A 16,178-nucleotide genomic window follows, 5' to 3' on the forward strand; every position below is an offset into this window, starting at 1 on the left:
CCCTACACGGGGAGGTTTTACCAGTGAAGACCTTGAGTTAAGTTATTTAGGCCCAGTTACCTCCTGGAAGTGATCCTAGCACTGATTCCTATCTTCATAAACATTAGGAGCTCTGGTAGGGGTAGCACTCACCCCAAACCTTTCTTCTTGCATGTCCCTTATGCCTACAGCCAACCCCACATTAGTGTCCCAGTGTGGATCCCTTTCTCTCAAACCCCCAAAGGGGAATTTACCACATGCCCTGGATGTGCTTTTACCATCTAACTTGACTACTCAAGTGAAGAATCACAAAAGATCAGTGAAGAAACAGAAGATCAGTCAGTTCCAGCTCACATCTAATTGCCCATAGATGATTACCAGACCACTTAAAAAGAATTGGCATTTGAGATTCCAGTTGAGACATTCAAGAAAAATCGTGCGCACTTCTGGGCACCCTCTGCACTTTGGTTCCTCGACATGTTGCAATGCTGATTAATGACTGACTCTTAAATCTTGCCAAGCTGCTTTGGCAGACATCTGCCTCTCTCATTCCAGCATCCAGTACTATGGCAGATCGATACTATCAAGCCTGGCTTCAGGGATTTGAACAATTTATACTCCTTGCATGCCTAGCTTGCTGGTAGTTGTAGCTGCAGACTAATGGATGTGGCAAAGGAAACATTCACTTGGCACCTTCATTCTGTAGAACCTAAAAGAATTGTGCTTATTTGCATGAAAAAAATCTCTCTTATTGAGCCTTCAAATGAGTGGTCAGTTAACCAGTCCTGTTGATCTAAAATATGATTGCAGTAATTGGGATTATGAGGAAATTTGCAAACAAACTTCCATTGGGCAGCAAATGTCTGTAAGTCCAGGAGTGAGCTCATTGCCTGGACACCTCTTCAGGCAGCTCTACCCACATTGTAGGGAACTTGAACTGCCTTGGAAAAGGCAAAAATCTACAGGTGCTGATGTGGATCCCTTGCCATGTTTTCCCATCAGTGCCCTTCAACAGAATATTTGACTGACTTGTTCACGGCAGCTTTCAGATGCTTGTGTATCTATCTTCTAGTCATGCCAGCCCTATGTGGGAATCGTTCCCATGAGTTCTGGCACACCAGGACTACTGACCAGCAGGAAATAGTGGAGTGGAGATCATTCCATCAAGTTTCAGGCCCTTCTTACCCAAGCACATGAAATCAGGAGGCTCCGTTCCTTTATACCTCCCCACCCCCAGAGCAGTGACAGAAGTTCCTCAGGAATTCAGAGAGGGGGCATTTTTAATCTTCTCTGATTCCCAAAAAGAAGCTGAGAGACCTGTTCTGGACTCAAGATGGTTAAACAGCAACTGTGGAAGCTCAAGTGCTGTTTGCTGATGGTAGCTTCTGTAATCGCATCTCGATCTGAACAATTGCTATGTGGCCCTTGACTTCCTCCCCCTTGCAGTTCACTCACCCACGGAAGATAGCTGAGGCTTCTCGTGGGAAGCTGTCATTATCAAGATGTTACCATTTGGCCCGTTGACAGCACTGTGGGTGTTCACAAAGTGCCTTGCAGAAGTGGCCACTTACCTTCAAAGGCTGATGTGTTTGAGAGACTTCAGCTGGATGCTAGCCAGCACCAAACATTGTGCAAATGGGTCAGTTAAGGTAAAACCACGATTAAGATTTAAAGCTCACTCCGTTGAAACACTGTCAACTTTCTGTTGCCTGCCTGGGAAATGTTCCCCTCCTGAGCACTGATAAGGGTAACTTCAAGGTCACCGATTCGTGTGTTTGCTTAATACTTTTGTGGTTTTGGAGGTATCCAGTTCTGGGAAACTTTGGCAGAGCTGCTGTATGGTCATTATTTACATGTGCCTTTTGGGACTTGGATCACTGTGAGTCACCAATGCTGGGCTCTGTGTAACAGCCAGTCACTTGAAAAAGAAATGACCGGTTACCCCAGAGTAATTGCATTTCAAGTTGCATTGTCCATTATACTTATGTATCACGACTCTCCTCCCAGCCCCACTGCTACGGTGCCTCACAGTGTCAGGACTCTATAATGAAGCAGTTAAGGGGCAATGTGTGTACTTTGTGTCCTTTGGTGGTTGAAGAGCACTTAAGGCACAGAGCAACAACCAATGAGTACTGCTGACCAACAGAATACTTTTTAAGTACACAGTGTGGAGCACGTGTGTGTGTGTGTGTGTGCGTGCGTGCGTGCGTGCATGCATGTGTGCGTGTAAATAAATGCATTTTGGACAATTGGGCAAGTAAGTGTTCCATGCGGGGAATTGAAGGTACTTGCATTCCAAACTTAATTTACTTTTGTAATGAACGTAAGAACAGCGACGTAAGTGTTTGGTACATGATCTCAGCTGATTTAACTAGGCTTTCAAAGTCACGCTTGAATGAAGTTGTCATTGTAAAGAATGTTAAGATCTTTAAAAGGCAAAGATAAAACAGAGGCGGAACTGAATAGATGTCACTTCTCTACTGTCACATTAGTTTAAATTGGGTCTTTTTTTCTTTTTTTTTTCCAGGAGACAGATGAACTTTACATTGTTTCACAGTTTTTTGTAGAAGAATGGAGGAAATTTGTTAGGTAAATCAGTTCCTATTTAAAATCTTCTCTTTATTCCTTCGTAGAGATGCGTGCAGTTTTTGACCTTTGGGTGGTAACATTCATATGATGCAGTGTAGAATTGTGCTAAAATAGCTGGCATATGGGTATATACACTATGCACTTGTGAAAATAAGGAAACCTTTTTTTTACCAAATCCTTGAGCTTCTATCCGTTGTGATCACTTGAAAGAAAACCGCGTTATTTTGTCTTAACCAGATGGTTAGCTTATAGTAAACTGGTAAGGTTTTTTTCCTATAAATAAAGCAATATCATGATCAAAGGACATAACTTTCCTGCTTCCATGGACTTTCAGTGGTCTGAGATTGGAAATATTCTGTAGATATGAGTAATTTAACAATATACAATACTGATACAACAGTTTAATCTTCGTGTATAGTTTTCTATAAACAGTCAAATACTTAATCTCACACCGTCTTATGAATGAAACTTTCTCTCTGACTTTGCAAACTGCTTACATTTGTTTTCCCTTCTCGTGTTTGGAGCAGGAGGCCTACAAGATGCAGTCCTGTATCATCCGTGGGAAACAGTGCTCTCCTGTGTCCACATGGGGGCCTTATGTTCACATACGCTTCCATGACCAAAGAAGATTCTAAACTGTGAGTTTCTTCCGTTCACTCGTCTGTCTTGTCCAGTATTTTCTTCCCTCCTGCATCCTAAGAAATATATACCGATCAAATGCCTCGTATAGCTAGCATCGTCAATCTCTGTGATCGCAGTATGCTTGCCTGGGAGAACATCACTTTTTAAAATGAAATTGATGTGGAAACCGAGTAAGAGCTATGTTACTCTTCAAGATGACATCCAGTATTAAGTGCCAGAATGAGGGAAGATACATGCTGTAAAAAGAAATCCGGCTGGCATAGTAGATCTCGCTATTAGAAAGTAAGCTTTCCTTAAGTAAGCCAGACCTATTATTTGATGCTTGAGAATTCACTTTGTCATCTTCAGAGTACAACGGGCTTGAGCTTTCCTCAAATTTACTTTCCATCTTCAGAATACTGGATGTAGTCAGCAAATCCCATGCTCTGTGACATTGCTTTTTTCAGCTGCACAAGGCTTCCACCTCTGTGCTTGCTTTCTTTCCATCTCAACCCTTCCTTCCTCCATAGCTTTGCTTTAGGTTCTACAAGGACTCTTACATGTAATTGTGACCTAATAAGGCTTCTTTATCCTCTTAGCATGGCTGCCAGTCTTGTCTAGTGTTGATCTGCATTTTTTGCTTTTTAAAAGAAAACAGTTAACTGTTTAAAGGTTCTGAAACCTAGAGCCTAGCCCAGTTTGCACAGTCTCTTACTGACACTTAAACTACAAGATTGAAGGTGTGGCTTGGCTTTTCTATGTCATGAAGCATGTTGTGTTTCTTTGCACAGTATAGCTCTAATATGGCCCAGCGAGTGGGAGATGATACAAAAGCTATTTGTTGTGGATCATGTAATCAAAATCATCAGGACACTCGCTGATGACACGAACCCTGAGAGCGCACTTTATGATTCTGAGCCTAGTAAGTGAGTCTTGTCATCTTTGCTAATGGTTCTTTCCCCAGGTGGCACTGATTCCTGTGGGGTGAGGGAAGGAATTGTCACTTTGGCATAAATAGTCAAACTTTTAAGGGAATGAAGAAAAGGTAACTTGCATTTTCCGGTAACTCAGCTGCAGCATAAATGCACTTTCCAGAATATGCCCCCCGTTTGAGTCACTCTAGATTTAAATTATCATGAAAGATACTGAATATTTATAGCTGTATTTTTTTTTCAATGTCATCAAAAGAACCGTAGGTATTTAACCACACTTTTTTTCCTTTTTTATCCTTGCAGAATTGTGTCCAGAATGCAGAGAAGGGTTGTTATGCCAACAGCAGAGGGATCTGCGTGAGTACACCCAAGCCACCATTTATATACATAAAGTGGTGGATAATAAAAAGGTACTGATCCTTTTTGTGGCCACTGTCAGCCTTTACTGAATTTCATTAAAAGGAGACTGTATTGATTTCTTATATTTAGTAGTCTGTACAGCTAAATAGAAACCTATCTAATAAGAATGTGTGGTGGCAGGGAGTTGTCCAAGGCTGTTCTGAGAAATGATTTAACTTTGTTTTGGGGTCTCTGTTTTGTGAATGAAGCTCTCAGTAGCAACTGCTAATGATTTCTGTCTGGTGCCGGTAACTTTTAATATTACATAGGAGTGAAAGCATCCCCTTGCCTACCTTTTGGAAGCTGTTATAACTCTTTACATTTCTGTTTCGCATTCACCAAAAATGACAAATTGTAAAATGTTCATTGTGACAATTTTGAAAGCATGTCTCTTTTGAAAGCTTTCTTTTGCAAAAATCAATTCTTTTGGTTTTCTTTACATCACCAGATGTTAAGTTAGGAGTTTCCTCCTCTGTTTATTTATTGAACACATTTTTGTGTCTGTTTTTTATAATTACGTGTAATCATCAGACTCCCATGCTTTACTTGGATGTTCCTTTTACATTTGCTATTTACCATCTGTAAATTTACCCTTATTTCCTGCATTGAAATAAAAACACAATATAATATATCAAGTAGCACAATATAAGCTAAGATGCTTTTCTAAAATTTGATTCAAGTGAAATACATTTTCAAGGGTAAATAATTATCCCAAATTTTGCTTTTCACATACTTAAAAGTTCCTTGTGAAAAGGTTCTAGTCTTAATTTTCTTAATAATTCTTGGCGATTAACCAAGACTGAGAGGAAAGCTCAGATAAGGTGTTAAAAAAACAAAAAGAAACAGCTGATGATGGTAAGATGACATGTGTATGTGGGAAGGTCACAGGATTTCTGTTGTACTAGGACTTTCTGAAGGGCATAATGAATAGAAAAACACATTTCACTGATGCCCATCAGCATGCCAGTTGTGGCTAAGTGTAACCCTGCTCCGTTGTAACGTTCAGGTCGGGAGTGCTGATATTTCAGGATTCAGAAGCTTCGTAAGTGCTTTGAAGGGTAAACAGCTGGCTACCAGGAGGGTGGGGAGCTCAGACATCTTGTAATGTGACTGCACAGTATAATATGTTCAGGCAGTGAGTTGTAGGAGCTGTTGGATTTTTTTTTTTTTTTTTATAGACCCTAAAGCAGGCAAATTTTATTGACCCTTCCTAATTAGTGTATGTGGGACACAAGCTAGCTCTCTGGAGAAGGAGGTTAAAATATTTAATGCACATGAGAAGCATAGTTTTTAACAGGTCTGCTATCCATCCTAGGGGGATGTAAATAGAGCCATAAGAATTGCTTTCTTATTGGTGAGAGCCAGATCCTGGTTGCTGCACTGGCTCCTAAAGCATGGTGAATGCCTTTGACTTCTGTTGAAAAGTGGAGCAAGCTGCTCCTTGTAGAATCTAGTTTCGAATAAGTACAAGAGTTAACAGGGTTGTGAGTGTTCAAAAGCTGTTGGCACCAATCTCGAGGCCAGGGTTTTGGGGCATGAAATTCTAGCTTCGTCTCTGGTGCCGAGATGAGCAGAATCGGAGTACAAGACTGGAATTGGCACGTATGCAAAGCATATTGCTGATTGTTCCTGTCTGGGCTCTTTGAAGTCAGCTGGGATTCAGAAACATTTAAATGACTCTGCAAGTCATCAGTCAAAATATCATTGGTACCAGTATATTATTACTCTCCATGAATACTTATTCATTGGTGGTGTAGCACCAAGCATTCCATGGTTCCTGGCAGAGAGAATTTCACGGAATCACAGAAAGCGAGGGTTGGAAGGTCCTTAGGAGGTCACATCTAGTCCAGGCCCTTCTCAAAGCAGGACCAGCCCCAACTACATCATCCCAGCCAGGTCTTTGTCTAGCCGGGTCTAAAAAACTCCAAGGATGGAGAGTCCACAACCTCTCTGGGTAGCCTGTTCCAGTGTTTTACTATCTTCCTAGTGAGAGTTTCTCCAATATCTAACCTCGACTTCCCTTGCTGCAACTTGAGCCCAATGCTCCTTGTCCTGTCATCTGCCACCACTGAGGACAGTCCAGCTCCATCCTCTTTGCAACTGTGCTGCAGGGAGTTGAAGGCTGCTATCAAATCCCCTCTCAGTCTTCTCTCCTCTAAACTGTTTGCTGAATGGTGGCTATTTGAACTAACAACTTTCTTTAACGGATTTATTTGCTTGGCAAGTCAATTAGTGTTTTCTCCCTTGTACACCCAAGTGCCTGCAGTTCAAGGTGGCCATAAGTACCTCTCTGTAATTCACAACTTTGGTGAACATTATAATCATTTATCAATTATTGATGAAATTAGGGGAGAGGATGAACAGCTTATCTTTTCATTTTCTAGCCATTGATTTATATCCTATAAAGGAGAGGGAGCCCTAATAGGTTTCAGGTGCTGCAATGCAGGGAATATAGTGGTGTCTTTTTAATTGAACCTACTTTTAAAAAGCTTTCAAAACTGAGAATCGGGTATTGAGGCTGGAGATATAGTATATAACGCTAGAAACATTCCAGCCTCAGATGGTGAGGAGCACAGGGGTAGTACAGACATATATGTTAGCCTAATGCAAGTGTTCACTATAAAGTAACTTAGCAATTATAGATCAGAATGAGGAGAATTATTTAAATTATTTATTCACAGTATACTTACAAATGAACACCAGATCAATAAAATAACCCTAAGGAGCACCTCTGCCAGTCTGCTAAAGGCATGACCCAAGTGTGTGATTCAGAGCATATTAGTGTCTCTTTATTATGGCTTTCACGGCACACTTATTTAGGCTGAGAAACTCTTGGTTGAAGGGGAAAGAATTCAGCTGTGGCTCCTGGTGACCACCATTTGTCTGCAGAGGGAAATGGGTCCTGAGGCACAGGAAGCACCAGAGCCCTGCCATAGATCCTGTACTTTAACCAGCACCCAAAACCCAACTGAGGACATGTAACCCTGGCCTTCTCTCTCGTACAGTCTGCTGTGTCCGAGACCGAAGCAGCCCAAACACCTGCCGGGAATCGGCCTTCACAGTGCCCATGGGGTTGATCCCTGGTGTCCTTATGTGCTGTTGCGTTTTCATTAAAACAGCACCCTTAAAAACACTGTGGAGACAGCTTGTCCTAGTCAACTTGAGGTTTTCTAGCTGTTGGGACTGTTCTGCAGCATGTGGTTTTGTAACTGCAGGTAATGAAGGAGGCTGCCCCAGAGCTGAATGTGAGCAGTTCGGAAGCTGAAGAGGAAAGGGAAGAAAACAAACCAGAAGGGGAACAGGACCCAGATTTTAACCAGGTAGAGATCTGAAAAGCGGCGGAGTTTGTAATGTTTAGACTTTGCCCATTGGTACTGAGGAACCCACATCTGAACTTGCACAATCTTTGGCACAATGTGGGAGTCATTTCCATGTACCGTTACTAGTTGGAACAAGAAACATCACCCTCCTCACTTCGAATCATGTTCTTGTCATACTCTTAACAGCAAAGATTTTGTAACTGGTTTTCATGTCTTCCTATTTTAGAAACTAATTTTTCTTGCCCAGTGTTGTTAACAAACGTGCAGGCAACACTTTATTTCTGTTTCACTTATGTTTTAATAAGGGTCAGAAATAGAAAATGTACGGTAGGAAATGTAAGGTTTATATACTTAATGTCAGGTGGTGGCAGTTTATATTGTTGGCTTACTCGTGGTGTCGGTTCCTTTAAAAGAACACTAAATATTCCATACCCTGCTAGCTTTACAAGTGGATGTCTTACAGTCCTTGCAACCTCTCTGTGATGCCCATGTGTGTCAGTTCATCCAACATGCGCTGCAGCGCTTTCAGCATCCCTTGCTGAAGTTACTTTGTTCACTGCTGTCTGTGCAAAAGGACAGGAGAAGCTGCCTTAACGAATTCAAGACAAAATTTCCTGTATCTCGACTTTATCTCTAGACTAATGGTGGTACCAAGCGGCAGAAAGTATCCCACCAGAATTATGTCACTTACCAGAAGCAAGGCATCAGACGGAGTACACGACACAGGAAAGTCAGAGGGGAAAAGGCCCTGCTTGTTTCTGCAAATCAGACGCTGAAGGAGCTGAAAATACAGGTGAGGTAAACTTCCTTTGGTTCCTAAAGACACGGTCCTTTGTTATCATGGCTATGCTAACGGCAAGGAGTTAAATAGCCAAGCAAAAATGCCTTGCACTTGTGTCTGTAATGTAGGAAGATCTAAAATTGTGTTAAGATTAAGAAAGAACCAAACTACAAGACCAATTCACAACCAGATCTTACCTCCTCTACCATGGACAGAAAGGTCCTAAACACAGCAGAGCTGCCACAGGTTTGGCATCAGAGGCAGTGTACAAGTTGATTCTTGGAAAGCATTGCTCACTGGGTGACAGCCTGAAAGGGCTGGATCCTGCCATGATACGGTAGTACCTTTCAGTCCAGTGTGGCAGGGAAAGGAACATGGTTTTCTCTCTTACATTTGGTATTTGTGTAGGTCTATTGTATATTTTTCGTTTGCCCAAAACTGGTGTGTTTTATTGTGTTGGCACAGATCATGCATGCATTTTCAGTTGCTCCATTTGACCAGAATTTATCAATCAATGGAAAGATACTCAGTGATGACACTGCAACGCTTGGCAACCTTGGAGTCATTCCAGAGTCAGTCATCTTATTGAAGGTAAATTGAGAAGTGGGGTGGGGGCTGCTGGAAGGAAATGCTGCCTGGAAACAGAAATGATATGAGAGTGCTTGAGTCTGGAAATGTGCAGTCGTAATTCCTGTGCTCGCGTTGTCTTTAAGTGCTGTAACTTCACAAAGCCTAACTGATTTTTACACTGATGATACATGTGTTTGGTGCATTTAGAATCTCATGCACCAGATCCGTGAGCAGAGCTGTCAAAATCCAGGTTTTGCAGTTCAGTCTTCACTCTCTTCCTTATGAGCACTAAACCATGTAACCTCATTAATAGATTCTCCTACTTAACTTCTTGATCTTCTTGAGGGGAAATATGTTGTTTCTTTAAAGATCACTTATGTCTGGTCAAGCCTAATTAATGCCCTAGCAAGTGTCGCTGTGAAGCTGTGTGCTTGTCAGTTTAACAGGCAGCAGATGGCCAAAAAAACAACCAGTATATTAGCATTCCAGATTAAGTATCTTCATCCCTCTGCTCCGATGCCCCCTTACAAATGTGCCACTTAAGCAATTTGGAGGTGCCAGTTCAGGAAGGGATTTTGAGAGATGCTTAAATGATTTCAGCGAGATGGAAGCATATGGTTCTAAACCACAACAAATTTTTCCAGCTTTCTTTTCTTATCACTCGCTGCCCTAAAACAACCCTGCTCTGGGAGCAGATCTTGTTTGCGTTCCTCTCTGATCTGTTCAGATACACAGCAGCTAGATTCCTTCCCTCAGCTACTAGGACCTCATAGCTTTTCATGATCGTGCCAATTTTATTTTATTTTTTTTTGGTTCAGTGTTCGGTTTGTTTTATAGGCTGATGAACCCATCGCAGATTATGCAGCAATGGATGATGTTATGCAAGGTAAAGAAGAACTCATAACTATGTTCTAGAAACATTCTCATTTGTAGAAACAGTGTTTCTGCTCAGTGGTTTAAACACAAATTATGGCCATACGGAACCAAGCTGAGCCTGGAACGGGAAATGTTGAAAGAGAGAGAGGCTGATTTGTAGAGTTCAAGTCATACAAGAAAGGTGGGAGAGATGGACTAGAGACAGCAGTGTTGAAGATCTTCCCATAGCCGTCAGCTGAATATTCAGTTGACAGCTTGAAATATGCTTTAAATCAGACACCTGATTCTTCTGGAAGGCATGTCACTGGAGGCGTCTAATACATTATCCTTTTTCCTTTCAGTTTGTATGCCTGAAGAAGGATTTAAAGGTAAGGCATTTATTTTTTTCACCCCTTTGTTTAAACCTATGAGCCTACATTTATTTCATCTTAAAAGTGTGTATTTTTTTGTTTGCTTCCAGGGACTGGTCTTCTTGGACACTAAAGGTTTTTTTTATACCCGCTGGCAGCAGAGAAATGACCAGAAGGGAAGAGGATTTTGACATGGTAGGGCATTAAAAGCAAAGGTGGATATATAGGACTCAACAGTTGCTTGACTCTTCCAGAAGGCAGAAACCAATTCTGAAATGACTGCCCCAAAATGCCTTACGTCAAAGCAGATTGCACTGAAGGACATCCTGACTTCAAGAGAGCGTCTCAAATTTTATATTTAATAAAGCAAAGTAAGGTTGCAAAGTTTAGTAGCAGTAACAGTATATCGTGTTTACAGACAGAACTTTCTAGCTGAGGAAGGGAGTGGCATTTTATTGTATTTCCTTACTCAGATTTCATACCACGGTCATCTTTCCATAATGGAATTGTAATATAGTAGATCAAAAACATCTTGATCTGTCCTAAAGTAAGTCTTTAGACATAAACCTGCTTACAGATATCCTGTCTTTGATCCGCTATTACTCTTTCAGTACAGCATGGAAGTAAAGAAATTGTTAATTGTGAGGAATGTCTAGCTTTTTCAAACTTCATATATGTACCCCAAGATGTAAGCTGTGGCCCGCCTATGAAAGCCTTCCATCAGTGATTCTTAGACGCAGAGATCAAGGGGCTGGGAGACTTCCCCCTTCCACTGTCTCTGGAGACTTTATTATCACGCACTCATCCTTTTGCAGTTTCACTTCCAAACATTACGATCCTAACTTTAATAATCACATGGTCTTTCTCTGTGAAACGTGTTTTTAGAAATGTTGACTATTTTAACAACTTTTGATAACATCTTTCTCCAGTATGCTACTGCCAAGAGCCAGAAATCCTTTACACTCTACAGATCAGTTTGGGAGCCTTGAACTGATCTTTGCTAGAACATCTGAGTCAGAGCTACCAAAGGGGTTGGGGGGTCATGTTTGGGTAACGCGGTTGTTTTTTTTACGTAACAAGACTTTCTTTCTGTTGTCATTCCCTTCTTTTCAGGAAAGCGCTAACACTTTTTTGATACATCTTCTGTAATTCTCAGAAAGGCTCTCTTCCTGGTCCTGTTAAATATTACTAGCAGGACGTAACGTACCACTCGAACACCGAAAAAGGGCACTGCCAAGGCCTTTTTCATAATCAAGTTAGAGATTTCCTGGTACCTGCATAGACTTAAATGTCTTCCCTTAGCAAGAGAGTCTTAACTGATTTGTACGCTGGCTCTTGACAACAATTCTGAGGTTTGGGCTGTTATCGGATCATTTTATTTTTTAAAGGACTGTTTGAGCAAAAGTAGCGTATTAAAAAAGCAGAAGCTTTGCAGGCAAGGGGGACAGGAGTGGAGGGGTTGGGGGCGGGATATGAAAATATGGACCCAGTAATCTTGGTAGCGGTCTTTTTAAAATGTACCTTTTATCAGAGTAATTTTGGCTGCCTGTCATAAAACGATGAGTCTTTGTCCTTTCTCTCTCTGTTGTTTTCATCTGTCTATATTATATTGGTCTCCCCTCCTGCTCTTCCTGAATCATTTTGGGGAAGGGTGCTGGGGAGTTCCGGCAGCAAGTGTGGACCAGTGAGTTGCAAAACAATTGGCATAAAGTGTGCTACGTGGAGCAGCTGGGAAGCCACTGATAATGGCTTTGAAATGATTTGGAAAGGGCAGCTTCAAGCTAAGATTTGCCTCTGGCTTGACTTTGGACCTCAAGGTATGGGTTTGAATCCAGTAAGAGGGCTGGATCTTCGAGAGGTATAGCAGTGCAGCTGAGCAGTTTATTCTTTCCCAAGGTAAAGACTTCAGTAAAACTTCAGTACGCTGTTGTTAGTGCTTGATTAAGCAACTCTCCTTCCCTTGCAAACAGGTTTGTTTGCCTGCCAGAGATTTTATTCTACTTTCTAGACTGAAGCACGCACTCATGTACATAGCCCCTGGAAACTTGATATTTTTTTCAATTTGCTGTTATTTTATGATTTGTTACTAGGGCTCTTCCTTGAGATTAAAACATTGCAAAACTAAATCTCTAAACTTCACAGGGAAGAATTGCAAACCATGATGTACACGTAGACGCGGTTATACAGAGGTAACGTATAGATGTACCTTACGGCCTTGGCATTGCTGTATTTTACAACTGTGCAGAGGAAGCAGGTACAAGATGTGATCAAAGGCACATTTACTGTTTTGTCTGTATTTGCAAACATTGGACTGAAATTGTCATTTGAGCTGTGGAAGCCTTATTAAAGTGCATACACATGGTCTATCTGCTCTTAACACTGCATAAAGCATTTTTTTTACTTTGATTGGTTTGGATATCTTGTGTGACGTTTTATGTCTTGTTTTCCTAACGCTCTTGAGAATTACGTCAGTCTGACCCGTTAACTGTCCTCGGGTTGAGCATGCCCCGAAACAGAGCTAATGGTCGGGTGGCAGAAGAATAAATGGTTTTAATTTTGTAGTCGAGTAAAAACTCAGGGTTCCTACGGGCAGTGGAGTACTTGCGGGGTCAGAGAACAACATCTGCTGGTAGAAAAACACTCTACCTGTAAACCCGTACGTGTAATCCTAATTGATTTCTTCTTATTGGCGTGTTTTGTTGTTCTCGAGCTAACAGCCAGGATGGTAATTTAAATTGAAAGACCTTGTTCAGATAAATGCAGGTGGATGCAATTCTTTTGCCTAATGGCATCGTACAGGGATAGATGGGGGGAGTAAGGTCTGTGTTACCCCCTCAGCTGCAGAAGCATTCCTGTAGTGCTTAATAATATACTTCACCGTGGTGCGAGGAGCCAGGCTGAAGGAGTCTGAAATAACACAGTTGAGTCAGGGTTCGCGTGAGCTGCATGACTGCCTCCCATCAGAGGCCTCGGACAGACGGATCAGACTAATGTCCTGAAAATATGACGTGGGAATGACTAGCTTTACCTGTGAAGCAGATGAAGAGGAGCCATTCTCAGCAATTGAATGGGGGAGGCGGGGAAATACCCAGTGCAGCAAATAAGACTATATCAGAGCACGTAGGTGTTTGGACAGAAATTGAAGTCCTAGGCGGAATAAACGTTCGACGAACCAGCAGCCTTAGACCGGGTGATCTCTTCTTCAGTATGTAGAGAACTGGGCCTTCATGGTTCAAGAAGACTCCTTTGTGTGGCGTACAATTTGGCAACTATTCCCCTGCAGAAGCAAAAATAACTCTGCTGCAGTAATTGTCCTTCAAGACAGAGGTGTTTCTATATCAAGTGCAGGCAGCACTTAACACGTGACTGTAACAAAGCCCACTTCAGTCGAGACAGCTGTAGCTTAGAGCATTTGGCCTCCTGTGTGACCTTCCAGATTGGTCTGGTTCTCCGTGTATGATAAGATAGCTGTGGAGGTAGAGGGACCATTTCGCATCCTCAGATCACTCATGCCTCCGGTAAGGATCTCCTGCCTCATCTCTCAGCCCTGCAGCTCAGGACTGCTTTTCTCCTCCTAGTCTTATCCCATGACGGTGCTTCACAGGCTATTTCTAAATCTGCAAAGACACCACTTCCTGCTCTTGGTGTGCAGCGAGGAGCTGAGCCCTCCACAGCAGCAGACTTGGTGTGGAAGCAGCAGCTGGACTTGTGTCCTGTAGCTTAGCTGCAAGACGCTCGAGGGATTGCTCCTGTTGTTAATGGGTGAAGGCTCTGTAGAGTGAAAGGTAGAGCTGGGGCTCTCGTGTGGGAGCTGGGAAGACATTTTAAAGCCAGATCCCATCTCCCAGCCAGCTGGAGCTCAGGTCCTCACCCTGCCTGTTTTTAACATACAAGCAACGAATGCAGCATAGACCAACAGACTTATTTTACTGGGACTCTGGTCACAAGGAGGGAGGGCTTAAGTTCTTATTTGGGGTAAACCTATACATCCCTTTTAAACAAATAGGGTATTGTCATGCCAGGCCTGGCCTTTCAGAAAGGGCAGTTCACATCTCTTCTTTCCTACTCAAATCCTTGCTAGTCCTGTCTTGTAGCACTCTCCCCAATCTCAAATGCCCTGCTGAAATAGGAGCTGAAGTCTTAGCCATTTTTTCTCTGCTGAGGAGCTCGGTGTGTCCTGAGCTAGCTTGTTCTTCCGCACCCTCTACCCACTGCACCCTTGTGATTTATAGCATGGCATCTCATCTCCCTCCCTGGGTATTTTGGTCACCACCCTCCTGCTGGCTGGATCGCCCTTTTCCACGCAACCAGGTCCTGAAGTTGCCGTGCACCCTTATGGCATCCCTGAGGAAGGGGATAGCAGACACAAATGCTTCTTCCAGCTGTGGCACCTGGCATCCTCATGCCTCTTCCTTCGCACACCCACGGCTTCCTACCCAGCTGTTACCCATCGTTTGATAGCAGCAGAGATGAGAGCTCTCAAGCAGACCACGAGCCTTCGGAACCAGATGAGCGCTGAGGATCTGGAACGATCGTCTGGAGAGGCGGATGGATGCTGCCCTGCATCGGCATCCCAGTCAGGTCTTAAATGAGGCCACAAGCCATAAGATGGCTTTGATGGGGAGACTAGCGGTCATGAGATGTGGCTGTCAGGATGCCTGCATGAAATGCATTGGTTTCTTCCATCCATTTCCTGGGGGCCGGGTGCCCACATCACAAGCCTAGTCCCGTGGGTCAGGTTAGCATGGGAGGGAGCCTGCATTTCTTCTGTTCTGCTGGGTCTCATCCTTGGAGAGAGAAGAGCCACTTGTAGCAGCTCCTCTGCCAGGCTGGAGTCCGCACAGATACTTGGAGGCAGGCTGAGAGCAGCTTGTGGGACCTGGGTGGCAATATGAAAACCCAGGCTGGAAGGTAGAGCGCTTGCGTAGGGGAGCCGTCTACCTGCACCCATTCCCCAGGGCCCAGGCTCTTGTTCGCAGACCAGCCGTGGTCTGTGCTCCATTGGCGCCAGGCCCTGCACATTGTTGGCAGCCACCTCTGATGCCGCTTTGCACAGACACAGACTGCTGCCAGGGCCGTGACGCAGTTTGCTCCCGCCCGGTTGGCACTAGCTGTTCTGGCAGCAGTGCCACGAGTAGGATGCCAGTGTTTCCTAGAGGTTCTTGGTCCCTGTTTTCCTGCAGCTTGTGCTGTGGTCTCTTGCTCTTGGAGGAGGAGGAGGAGAGGTGCGTTTCGCAGGAGCGGCGCTGCGGGGTAGCTGAGACAGAGCCCAGATCCTGGAGCCTAACGGAGGCGGCTGCTGTTTTCTAGCTACGCCCCAAGCAACTCTTCAGGGTGTCTCATCTCGGAGTAGGGATTTGGCCTTTTCCTTTAGCAGGCAGAGGGACGGTGTGTGCAGGGAGAGACAGCAAAGACGCCCCAAAGTGTAGGCTCTTCTAGCGGCATAACTCTGGCCTGCTGGCGGGATTTCTCTGTGCTTCCAGAAACGCCGCGGTGCTCCATCTAACCACTGCCGACCCTGGCCATCCCCGTCCTCGCCCTGGGGCTCTGCTGCTGGGCTCCTCTTCATCCTTCATCACGCACGGGTGCGTTACTCCCACCTGGTGCCATTCCTCATGCTCCTTGGCCAAACCCACCCTTCGGCTCAGGCCACCGGCACATTTGGACAGCAAAACAAGTTGACGATCCGGTTTCTCCCAGCAACGTTGTTTTTAATGCTTCATTTCAATGCAGTTTTGGGCAGCAGCCATTTTATATTCTT

At 43.6% G+C, this 16,178-nt stretch overlaps 1 protein-coding gene across 1 annotated transcript in view; it reads left to right on the plus strand.

Annotated features, from left to right (window-relative positions):
• Positions 1-12,824, plus strand: part of USP48 (ubiquitin specific peptidase 48) — a 41,068-nt gene extending 28,244 nt beyond the window's left edge. The window contains exons 18-27 of the mRNA XM_025203702.1: positions 2,507-2,568; positions 3,096-3,206; positions 3,981-4,111; positions 4,425-4,531; positions 7,736-7,840; positions 8,478-8,633; positions 9,087-9,212; positions 10,029-10,077; positions 10,409-10,435; positions 10,528-12,824. Of these exons, the coding sequence (XP_025059487.1) occupies positions 2,507-2,568; positions 3,096-3,206; positions 3,981-4,111; positions 4,425-4,531; positions 7,736-7,840; positions 8,478-8,633; positions 9,087-9,212; positions 10,029-10,077; positions 10,409-10,435; positions 10,528-10,550 (897 nt within the window). The 3' untranslated portion in view covers positions 10,551-12,824. The remainder of the gene's footprint in view (positions 1-2,506; positions 2,569-3,095; positions 3,207-3,980; positions 4,112-4,424; positions 4,532-7,735; positions 7,841-8,477; positions 8,634-9,086; positions 9,213-10,028; positions 10,078-10,408; positions 10,436-10,527) is intronic.
• The last annotated feature ends 3,354 nt before the right edge of the window (positions 12,825-16,178 follow it).

The sequence above is a fragment of the Alligator sinensis genome, unplaced genomic scaffold (genome assembly GCF_000455745.1).
Source record: "Alligator sinensis unplaced genomic scaffold, ASM45574v1 scaffold512_1, whole genome shotgun sequence".
Classification (NCBI taxonomy): domain Eukaryota; kingdom Metazoa; phylum Chordata; order Crocodylia; family Alligatoridae; genus Alligator; species Alligator sinensis.